The sequence below is a fragment of the Urocitellus parryii genome, unplaced genomic scaffold (assembly GCF_045843805.1).
Source record: "Urocitellus parryii isolate mUroPar1 unplaced genomic scaffold, mUroPar1.hap1 Scaffold_399, whole genome shotgun sequence".
Lineage (NCBI taxonomy): Eukaryota > Metazoa > Chordata > Mammalia > Rodentia > Sciuridae > Urocitellus > Urocitellus parryii.
In genome coordinates this window covers 158,227-168,637 of record NW_027553575.1, presented here as the reverse complement: position 1 = coordinate 168,637, position 10,411 = coordinate 158,227, and the positions used below count along the sequence as shown (strand labels likewise).

Below are 10,411 nucleotides of genomic sequence, written 5' to 3'. Positions count from 1 at the left end.
GGTGAACCGAGACTGGCAGGTGTGAAACTAATCGGGGGGGTCACTGGAGTAGGAATGGCATGGCAAGCAAGGGAAATTCTAGCACTCCGGGACCTTATGGAAACTAAGGAAGGGATTGCTCCCCAGATACCAGACTGCACGGATTGGGGAAGCTGGGAACCAGTAGTCTGACTGAAATTTGGCTCCCCACCAACACTGGTAGGGCTTCCTTGTGTGTCCGTTCGGGCCCCTTTAGTACATATTTTCACACACGCTTATGTGTGTTCTCACAGGAAACCGAGGACTGGTTTGGGCTTTCAGATTTACAAATGTGTACCCAAATCCACGTGTTGTTCTACAACTTGGCATGTGCAGCCACGAGACTATTTTTGGAATGTATTAACAGAGCCTGGTGCATCTCTTTGGACTTCCTCATTTTCGTCTACTGGATGCATGGGTCACACGGCATTCCTGCATCCCCTGACCAATGGGAGTACAGAGCATTCCCAGATTGTTCCCTGCACCAGCTTCCTTGTGTGTGTGTCTTTGTGCACTACACATACCAGCCTTTCTCCAGATGATGTGCCCAGCCCTTGCTGAAATTACTCTAAATTTTTTTCCTTGCGTTAGAAAGGCAGCATTAGTGGTTACCTAAACCTAGGACTGTCGCGAGGATGAGTTAATATTTTATCTACGGTGCTTAGAAAAGTGCTGGCACACAATGAAATTTCTAGAATTAGCACTCTGCTCATTCTGTCAAAGCACTCTTCCCAATGGCTCTGCCCCACCTGCACCCCAGGGGAAGTCAAAAGCACCGTTTTGTTCATAACCTCTTCCACCCATGGAACAGTAAAGTCCTTTCATTGTCGTAAACCTGGTATGTGAACAATGGTTTGTGATTTAATTTGTATCTTCAGGATCAGTGATGGTTAGGACCTCTTGGGGTCATTGGCCACAGGGATTCCCGCTACTTTGCATTAACTGGTGGTGGGAGTAGAATAGGGTCTGAGAGAGGTGGGCAAACAACAGACTGCCAATAAAGTGCCCTGGGCACACATCCACGTGCTGCTTTGATTACCTATGGTAATCGAGCAGTAGAGAGAGATCCCCCTCAGATGGCCAATCACAGAACAATTGCTGTCTGGCCCTTCATGGGGGGGGGGGGCGGGAAGCAGGAGGACCACTGATCGCCGACTGTGGACTTCCTCGCCTACTTTCCTATCTGACCTGCTGTTTTCCTGGGCAACAGGGGCTTGCAAATCCTTTCTGGGCTGGGTGCTCCACATACATCATTAATTGAATCCTCACCGGCTGCTGAGCCAGGTGGTATTATGTCCCTCATTTTACAGATGGAAAACCAAGGCTCAGAGATGAGGTTCTCAACAGGAAAAGAGGCTCGTGACCACAGACAGCAGGACAGGAAACGGAGGGAGGGGTGCCCACACAAGCGGACCCCACGGCCCAAAGTGGCTTGTCAAGAACCTGTACAACTTGGGCTCTGCAGCAGTCCAAGCGCCCTCGCCCCTATTGGCGAGGGCCCAGAGGGACGACCCAACAAACAACGCTCTGGTTGGCCGGGGCTGGACCAATGGGAAGGCTGCGACGTGGGCGTCAAAGGCGCGGGAAGCCACTCGGTGTTTGAGGCGATCGCGTGCCTTGCCAGTGGTGACGGAGTTCTAGAAAGCCTAGCTGTTCCCGTGGTGGCTCTGGCTACGGTCTCTCCTCAAACCTGGCTGAGCAGACTGGTGACATGAGTTCTGCCGATGAGGCTTCTGTTCATGGGGACGGTTTTAGCCAGGAGGGTGGGAAGCCCGCAGGTGCCCGTCCTGCAGGCCGTGGAGCCCCACGGAGCCGGGCCCAGGGCCTTGATTTGGGGCCGCCACGGAGCGGGGAGGGTGAGGGCAGCCTCCCAGACCCCGAGGCTTATGAGTTGGAGTTGGAGGCCCCGTGGGAGGAGATCCAGGCAGGAAGGGCAATGATTCGCGGCCACGAAGGCAGGCCTGGCTCCTTGGCTGACGAGAAGGGGGACGCTCTGGACTTTGTGCCCCACCTCGCTGTGGAATCTGTGGCCGTTGTGCAGCAGCTGACAGGCCAGGAACACCGGGGCACTCACAGATACCCGTCCCCGGAAAGTTTTGCCACTGAACTGTCCGCCATTTGGGCGGATGCAGAGGCGGGCTTCAGCGCCAGAGGCTCGCTGTCCCGGAGCTGTGTGGAAGTGCCACAGGCCTCTGCCGCCCCGCTGAGCCACCCCAGTGGGCCCGAGGGGAGCCGGGCCTGGGGGAAGCCCAAGAGAGGCACCAAAAGTCGGGTGGTGGGCAGCGGGGAAGCCCAGCAGCCCTCTTCCGACCCTGAGTCTTCAGATGAGCTCAGTGAGATACAGCTGATGAGGGTGAGCATCTGCCCCAAAGGAGGAGGCCAGGCCAGGTCCTGCAGCCCCAGGGAACCCGGAGACCCAGCCAGACGCTCCAGTGTTCGTAGCAGGGAGAATTTCCTTCACATGCCGGGCCCTCTGCCGACCGCCTCTCCTCGAGGACTCCCCTCAGGCATGGACAGGCAGGCCTTGGGAGAGCTGGAAGCTGGCTCCTCCAAGAAAATTCAAAGCATGCCCTGGGGCAAGGGAGGGAGCAGGTCCAGCAACCCGGGAGCTCCTCCTCCTCCTGCTGCTGCTGCTGCCGCCACTCCTGCTGCTGCAGGGGCCCTACCCAGGGCCACTCCTTCTAAGAAGAAGGCCATCCAGGAGAAGAAATCCCTGGGGGGTGGCTCAAAAGTTAGCCTGGGCAGGGCCTTCCCTTCATGGGGGCAGAGACTCAAGGCAGCTCCCCTGGAACCAGCCACATTCCCCCCAATCTCAGGAGTTCCACTGCTTGGGAGGTCCAAGAGGTATTCCTTGCTGCCTCTGGGGCCCAAACAGTCCAAGCACAGTGGCATTGGGAAGAGATCTATGGCTAAGAAGACACGGGAGTCCCAGCCTGTTGCCAGGGAAGATAATGACCCAAATAGAGATGCAGTCCCACAGGCCCAAGTGAGTAGACTCTCCTCCCCCTGCCCCTCTCCCTCCTCCTCCCTCTGCTCTTCTGCTCTACCAGGCTGCGTTTCTTTGCCCTTGCTCCCTGGGCCCTTTGCTCAGGGGTTGTCCATGGGAGCCCACTGTCATTGGGATGCCATATTTGGGAGGAGGGTCTCTGTAGTTGTGGCAGACATCAAGAAAGTACATGGTAAGCGTGACTCCATCTTGGTCACACTTTGTGCATTTCCTGCCTCCTTCCCAGACAGGGGCTGGGATGGGAAGTGGGTCTGGCCGCTAACTTGGTCAGCGCCCCCCCCCCCACCCTTACAGTTTGGGCTGCACGGATTGGTGTTTAGTCCCATCTGCCTCCTGATTCCTCCCTCCCAGCTCTTCCCTCAGAGGTGCCTGACCTTTCTCAATGCTCCCATGCTTCTCCCTGACTCAGCTCTACCTCCAGGCTTGGGGCTGACTGAGGGAGACAGTGCTGACGATGGGACCATTTGACTCCCCCCCCCCTCACCCCGACACCCGAGCCCCTATATGCGCATCTTCACCCTCAACAAGCACACCCATTAACCTGACTCAGTGAGATATTTCTGTGTCAGCTTCCAACACAGAGGCCAGGGTCGCCTGGTCTGGGCATGCATCGTGGAGAATTTGGTAGTGGTGACCCCAGCACCAACAACCCCCAATCTCCAGGAAGCTCCCAGCTTTTGGACCTGAGCCCGGGGGACCTCACTCCAAGAGGCCCTGCCACCTCTGGTGAGTCTTATGGATTAGATAGCAGGGGAGATGGGTGTGGGAGGAAAGACTGGCTCTGTCACTTGCTGCCAGGCTTCCCTGCCTTTCAGCAGAACAAGGCCTTCCCTGTTGGGTCCTGTTCAGCCACATGGCTCCTACCAGGGGCTGGCTGTGACTGCAACTCTGCTAGTGTCCAACCCAGAGCCACAGTGCTTAGGGGTCCACAGTGGCAGCTGGGGCTGACACTGGGCAGCAGGGAAGTCAGGCCCAAAGAGAGGGGTGGAGCTGTGGGGCAGAGCAGGTGCAACTTGCTGCCTCACTTTAGACCCCTTTCCACTTCACACCTTGGCTGGGGAGCTGGATTTTGTGTTCTCTTTCAGGTGACCAGGAACCAGCCATTCGTCACCCATTTCCAGAAAGGCAGCAGCAACCACCTGGAGCACAGGGCTGTCCCCGGGTACTGCTTTCTCTGGCTCCTAGAAATGCTGGCCCCAGCTAGATGGTGGGCTCTCTGTCCAGGTTAAGCTGGCTTAGGTGCAGCCTCACATCTCACAACTCAGAAGGGGGAGGGGAGCTCCTCCTTTCCACTGAGGTTCCCTCTGCCTGTGTTGCCACCTGGCTCTGGGATATGGGGGATATGGGGAGTGGGGGGAAAGTGGGAGGATGAGGAAGGAGGCGGCCAGAATATCACTCCTCATTTTTTGTTCTCCGGTGTCTGTTGGCTTAGTGTGTGGTGCTACAGAAAGAAAGAGATGACCTCAAAGAGCAACTAGGTATGAGGAGCCCTGGGCGGGGGCAGGGGTGGGTACAGGGGGGGGGGGCAGGACAGAGCAGAGCAGAGGCAGACCTAGGGGTTTGGGGTGGGGTGGGACTGCAGATACAGGCAGTACCACATGGAGGGACTTTCCTGTGGCCAGCCCGGGAGCCTTCTGTGCCTTGACTGCTGGGGCTGTGAACAAAGAGCAGTGCGTTGTCTGAACTCCATGTGCTCTGCCATTGAGTCCCAGAAGTCTCCCTCTCTCAGGACTTTTACAGAAACCTCCTTTATTTTCCCTTTAAGGGCTGACTGCTGTGACTTGTTTGGTGTTTGTTGTCCTGTGTGTTTGCTTGCCTGTTTTGTTTTTAACACATTTCTCGATGGTTCTTGCCATGGCCCAGTGTTCGCGCACTATGAGTACATGTTGTTCCCTTGTACAAGACATTTCCATGTTGAGTTCCAGTGGTAGGCGGGCAAGTCAGTTTCAGGGCTGTTTGGACAGGGGCTGTAGGTGTATCAGGATGCATGGGTGATGCTTCCTCACAGGGCAGTGGGGAAGTTGGGCAGTGGGACTGTGTCCGGTACCCTTGTTTCTGGAGTGCCCATTTATGCCTCTCTTTCAGCGGTCATGCAGTCCCTTGCTGATAAGTTCCAAGCCCTTTGAAGTGAGTATAAGGCTTATTATACCCCTTTCCCACAGCCCCGGCTGTCTGGGAGGGCTTTGGGCTGGCCCTGGTCAGGGCCATTTCCTGACTCTGCTCTGCTTGACAGGTTGAACCCAGCATCTTCGGACAAGGCGAGCAGAGCCTATGCCTTCTCTACAAGACTGTGGAGCCCAGGAGCAGCAGCCAACCTGGTTCCCTCTGGTTTTTCTCCAGCCAGGGCTTCTTCTCTGCCCTCACCCACTCTAGTTCACAGCAGTTTCAAATTAAATTGCTTCTCATGTTCTGTGGTCTGCCCTCTGTCTGAGGGTGGGCACTCGAGGGTAGGGACAGAAAAATGGGGAGCTGCCCCATTTCAGAGCCGGGTAAGAATAGTGCCCCTGGCATTTGGTGGTGGGCCACTTCCTGAGGAGAGTCTAGGCCGGCCTCTGAGCAGGAACCCTGTGCTCAAGCTTATCATGGTGCTCTGGGTCTGGGTTATGTGTGGGCTGGGCCCAGCCACACCGGCCCTCTTGGGGCGTCATGTAGGACCCATTCTTGCCTTCTGTTCCCCGCTTTGGCAGGAACTAATGAGCCTCTTCCAGAGCCCTTGTCTTTTCTGCCTTTCCTGCTTCATTTACCTGCCCCTCTTCTCTCCTCTCTCACCCTTCTTTTCTGTTCTGGGCATCCTGATCCCTCCCATGGCTCTTTCCTGGTGGCACCTACCAAACGAGTTATTTCAGCAGGCATCAGAGGTCACAGTTGAGCTCATCTTCCCCAGAGAGAGGGCCCAGTCCTCTCTCTGGACTCAACACTTCCTCTGGTGACACCCCGCAGGGGGACAGCTCAGCTAGAAATTGCCCATTGTCCTTAGTTCCTGCTTAGCCCTCACCTTTGAAGCTCAGTTGCCAAATCCTGTCAGTTTTCCTTCCTCCTTCCCGTAGGGGGGGGTGGGGGTGGTGGTGGTGGTAGTGGCAGAGGTCACATCCCAGTGGGTGGCAGACAAGTGCAAATGCACAGGGCACTTGGAGAAAAGTGTGGGTCTGTCTCTGGGTTGGAGGTGAGGGCAGTTAGTCTCCGGGCCAGCCTGGGGAAAACTGCCCACTGACATCTGGAATGGATGGTCAAGAATCGGAATGTCCACATCCTCCAGATCCTAGCCAGCAAAACAGCCCCTTCCCAGCCTGTCAGCTCCATGGTGCTCATTTGAAAAGGGACAGTTAGTTTCTAGGGCATATGTGGATGATAGGTCTGCGTGTGCATGGGTGGTTCCCATCCAGATGCAGGTTGACCACCCCCATGGCACCGTTTTTCTGGACATGACAAATTCCTGGTCCCAGCCTCCTGAGGTCACATGAGATTTTGTCTGAGCTCCATGTTGTGATGTCACCCTCACCGACAGATAGTTGGGCTAGGTGTGCCTAAGACTCAGGGATAGATTCATGCTTGAGTGAGGTGAGGCAAGTGTGGGTTCTGCAGCTCCCATTCCTGAGAGGCTGTGTGATTAATGGGCAACTCTAACACATGAAGATACAGCATTTAAGCTGTGTGTGTGTGTATGTATCAAATGAATTGGGAATGATGGCCCTTGAGAGACAACATTACCTGTGGAATAGAGGCAGTGGAGGCAGGGCCTAGAAAGCATAGGGGATCAAAGGCACAAGAGTAAGTTTGGCATCTCTCTTTTAGGAGAGGTGTTTTTCACAGGTGGGTGTGTTTATCAGCTTTTTGTTACTACAACTAAAATACCCAACATGAAAAACACAGAGAACACAAGATATTTTGGCTCAGGTTCAATTCATGTTCCCCGGGCTCCAGGTGAGAAATATGGCAGAAGGGTGTGGTAGAGAAAAGCTGCTCAATTCCTGGCGGCCAGGAGGCAGAGCCAGCCAAGAGCCAAGGACACACCCCCAGTGGCCTATGTATTCCAGCCACGCCCACCTGCTCAGGTAGTCTTTTCAAGTTATTAATCTGTCAAGTGGCTTAATCCACTGCTGAGGTTACAGCTCTCATAATCCAATCTTTTTGCCTCTGAACATTGCTGCATTACCTAACATGAGTTTCCTGGGGACATTCCTAGAACATAATGATAACAGAGGGCATGGGTGGAATGAAGTGGAAGTCACCAAACTGAAGGCCAGAGACTCAGTGCTGTTACAATCTGGGGAGTCTCTGGCATAGGCTCTTGATCCTTCTTTGGTGTGAATATTGTCTTTCAAAAGTCCTGTGTTGTCAATGGAGTGGCATACCAGCTGGCTACCTCAGAGTAGCTGGTTCTCACCTCATCTTGGAAGTACGAAGCTCCTGTGGGAGATGGCCCTGGACTGAGCTAACTGAGGCCTGTGCGGGATGGACACAGTAAGGATGGCAAGTAGGAGAGAGGGACTCCCCGTGGAGAGCAGGTCAGGTTTGGGGCCACCCTTCTTCCCACATTCTCACTCTGTGTCCTTTCTGGGCCCCGTGGGGGTGGGGCTCAGAGAGAAAGAATGTCACACACAAGGTAGAGCAACCACAGTCCTCAGAGCCAGAAAGGACTGGCAGAGGGTACTTACACCATCCAGCTCACACCTCCACCTAAGAGGGTTGGGGCTGGGTTCCTCAGGCTGTGGCTGAGACACTGACCCAAGTAGCTACTTCTTGGAAGGATAACACAGCAAGTTGACATCTGCCTGAGGAAGCTGGTCAGAGATTCTGCAGCTGGGGTTTCTGCCACCTGAGACATCTAGGCTGGTTCTAACTGGGACAAATTCAGCACTGGGCACTGTCCAGGAAAACAAGGGGCCATCTTTATGAGGGGGGCAACATATCAACCGAGCCTTGCCAGGGCTCAAACCTGATCCTTGGCGACTAGCTTCATCTGCGCTGCTTCTTCCCTCTGAACACAGGTTCCATTCTGTCTGTTCCATATTCATAGCAACTACAGCATGATAATATTGCTGTAATGAGTACACCCACACCACTGGCCATTGTCGGGCTGGACCTTCCAGCCCTGGGGAATTAAGTGGCAGGTTATAAGGCTTGGATCACAAATTTCTGTTGTGCCCATATGGAATGTTTGTTGTGCCCCTTCTCTCATTCAGTGCACCCCCTTTCCCTGTATCCTCTTCTCCCAGCCAGAGTGGATGTGAGGCTGGCTTGGAGAGCCCTAGGCTGCATCCTGCCTCTTCATGCTGCTCCACTCAGTGAGTTCTGAAGGTTGGCCTGAACCTTGTGCATGTGCCTAATTGCAGATGAACCTTGGAGTGAAATCCCACCTGACCAGGTGTGTGGACTCCCACTCGTTCATTTCTAACAAAGAGCTTTAATCTGTGGGCACAATGGATGGTCACCGCCACTCACCCCTCCCACCCCACCACCCCCTGCCAGACTCCAGCCTGGGTGGAAGGGGTATCAGCCAGCGATAGTCAGCCAGAGCAGCCATCTCTGGCTGTGTGGAGGTCCAGCAGGCTACATTTTGGGGTGTGAGGTGACATGCACAGCATCAGAGTTGTCATGGAGAGTCACAACCATGGATTCTAGTCCTGGCTGTCATAAACTCCTGAGTGATCTTGGACAACTTCATGCCCATCTGTCCTCAATCTCCAAGATCTTCTTTCCCCATCCATAGTTCCTCATCATCCATCTCCTGCTAGGATGAAGGCAGCCCAGATGTTTGCCAGGTTCAACTTTGCATGTTGTGGCCACTAGGGTGGTCATGTGGGAAACCAGGGTGCACCTTTAGTGTGACACTAGTGTGAATGGGGTCCAGTGGTTGCACAGGGTGGAAGTCCACTGTAACGACCACTCAGAGTAAGAATCACAGCTTTGGCAGCCTTGAGACCTTCCTGTGTGCTCCATCCCAATCACAATCCCCTCCCTAGACCTCTGGGGTCAGTTGACTTTTACAGCTCTCCTGACTTTTCCAAAAATCACTCAACTTCTGCTTAAAGGATGAATGATTGCTCTTAAATGAAACCCTTCACGATACAAAAAATTAAATTAGATCAGGTTACATGTAACATGACACATGCAGGAAGCACAAGCCTACAATTTGGCAAGTAATTATAGAGATGAAGCTAGGTAACCACTACTGTGCTGTAGAGACTGCAAATGGTACCTTAGGAAAGTCCACATCTGAGTGTCTTCCTGTGAAGGAAGTCAAATGCAAAAGGCTGCATCCTATATGATCCCATTTACATGACATGGAAAAGGAAGAGTACAGGGACAGAAAATAGGCATCAGTGGAAGGGCCATGCGTGAAGTCACCTGTCATCTCACCTCCCTCCCGTGGGTGGCCATGGGTGAAGTCCTCTTCTGGCTCTTTGAAATGTGCAGTAAATAATTGTTGTGTATATTCACTCTACCACGCAATTGCACACCGGGACTCCTTACCCCTACCTAACTGTATCTGAGTGCCCATTGACCAACCTTCCCCCACCCCTCCCTCTACTCTCCTGGGCCTCTGGCAGCCACCATTGGACTCTCAACTTCCAGGAGGCCATTTTCAGGCACCAATACATTGTTATTAACTGTAGTGACCGAGCTGAATGACAGAACTCCCTAAATTGTTCCACCTGTCTAAGTGAAATTCTACATCCTTGACCAACTTCCCCACCATTCTACTCTGCTTCTAGGATCTTGCCATTTTTTTTTTTCATTTCAGATGCTGGTGAGATTCATACTATCTGTCTTTCTCCGGCAGAAAAATCAAAAAGGAGGGACACTCCCCAACTCATGTTATGAGGTTGAAGTTACCTCCATACCAGGATCCTGACCAGCTCAGTTTAGGAGACAAAAATGCCAGGTCAATCACACACAGGAACAAAAGGCAGAAACAGTATGTTATAAACAGAATCCTCTGGGATACGAAAAGATGAATACATGCGTACCACTTTAGAACCATCACTACAATATCTACAGCATTTATATCACCTCCCCAAATTCTTTCATGCCATATGGTAGTTAACCCTTCATTCAACACCCATGGCCCTTCCACTGATGCCTATTTTCTGTCCCTGTACTCTTCCTTTTCCATGTCATGTAAATGGGATCATATAGGATGCAGCCTTTTGCATTTGACTTCCTTCACAGGAAGACACTCAGATGTGGACTTTCCTAAGGTACCATTTGCAGTCTCTACAGCACAGTAGTGGTTACCTAGCTTCATCTCTATAATTACTTGCCAAATTGTAGGCTTATGCTTCCTGCATGTGTCATGTTACATGTAACCTGATCTAATTTAATTTTTTGTATCGTGAAGGGTTTCATTTAAGAGCAATCATTCATCCTTTAAGCAGAAGTTGA

The 10,411-nt window shown here is 53.0% G+C and overlaps 1 protein-coding gene across 1 annotated transcript; it reads left to right on the top strand.

Annotated features, from left to right (window-relative positions):
- The first annotated feature begins 1,729 nt into the window (after positions 1 to 1,729).
- On the top strand, positions 1,730 to 4,229 carry LOC144252261 (uncharacterized protein CXorf49-like). Its single transcript, XM_077794699.1, has 4 exons — positions 1,730 to 2,371; positions 2,894 to 3,004; positions 3,595 to 3,751; positions 4,111 to 4,229. The coding sequence occupies exons 1-4, from the start codon at positions 1,730 to 1,732 to the stop codon at positions 4,227 to 4,229; spliced, it is 1,029 nt and encodes a 342-aa protein (XP_077650825.1).
- Positions 4,230 to 10,411: the final 6,182 nt, after the last annotated feature.

What these genes read in the sequence shown, in the direction of transcription:
- LOC144252261 (XM_077794699.1), top strand. Translation starts at nt 1,730, where the DNA reads ATGAGTTCTGCCGATGAGGCTTCTGTTCATGGGGACGGTTTTAGCCAG. An exon ending in GTGAGATACAGCTGATGAGG is followed by an intron (nt 2,372 to 2,893) that starts GTGAGCATCTGC and finishes GGGCCCAAACAG; the next exon opens with TCCAAGCACAGTGGCATTGG. An exon ending in AAGAGGCCCTGCCACCTCTG is followed by an intron (nt 3,752 to 4,110) that starts GTGAGTCTTATG and finishes GTTCTCTTTCAG; the next exon opens with GTGACCAGGAACCAGCCATT.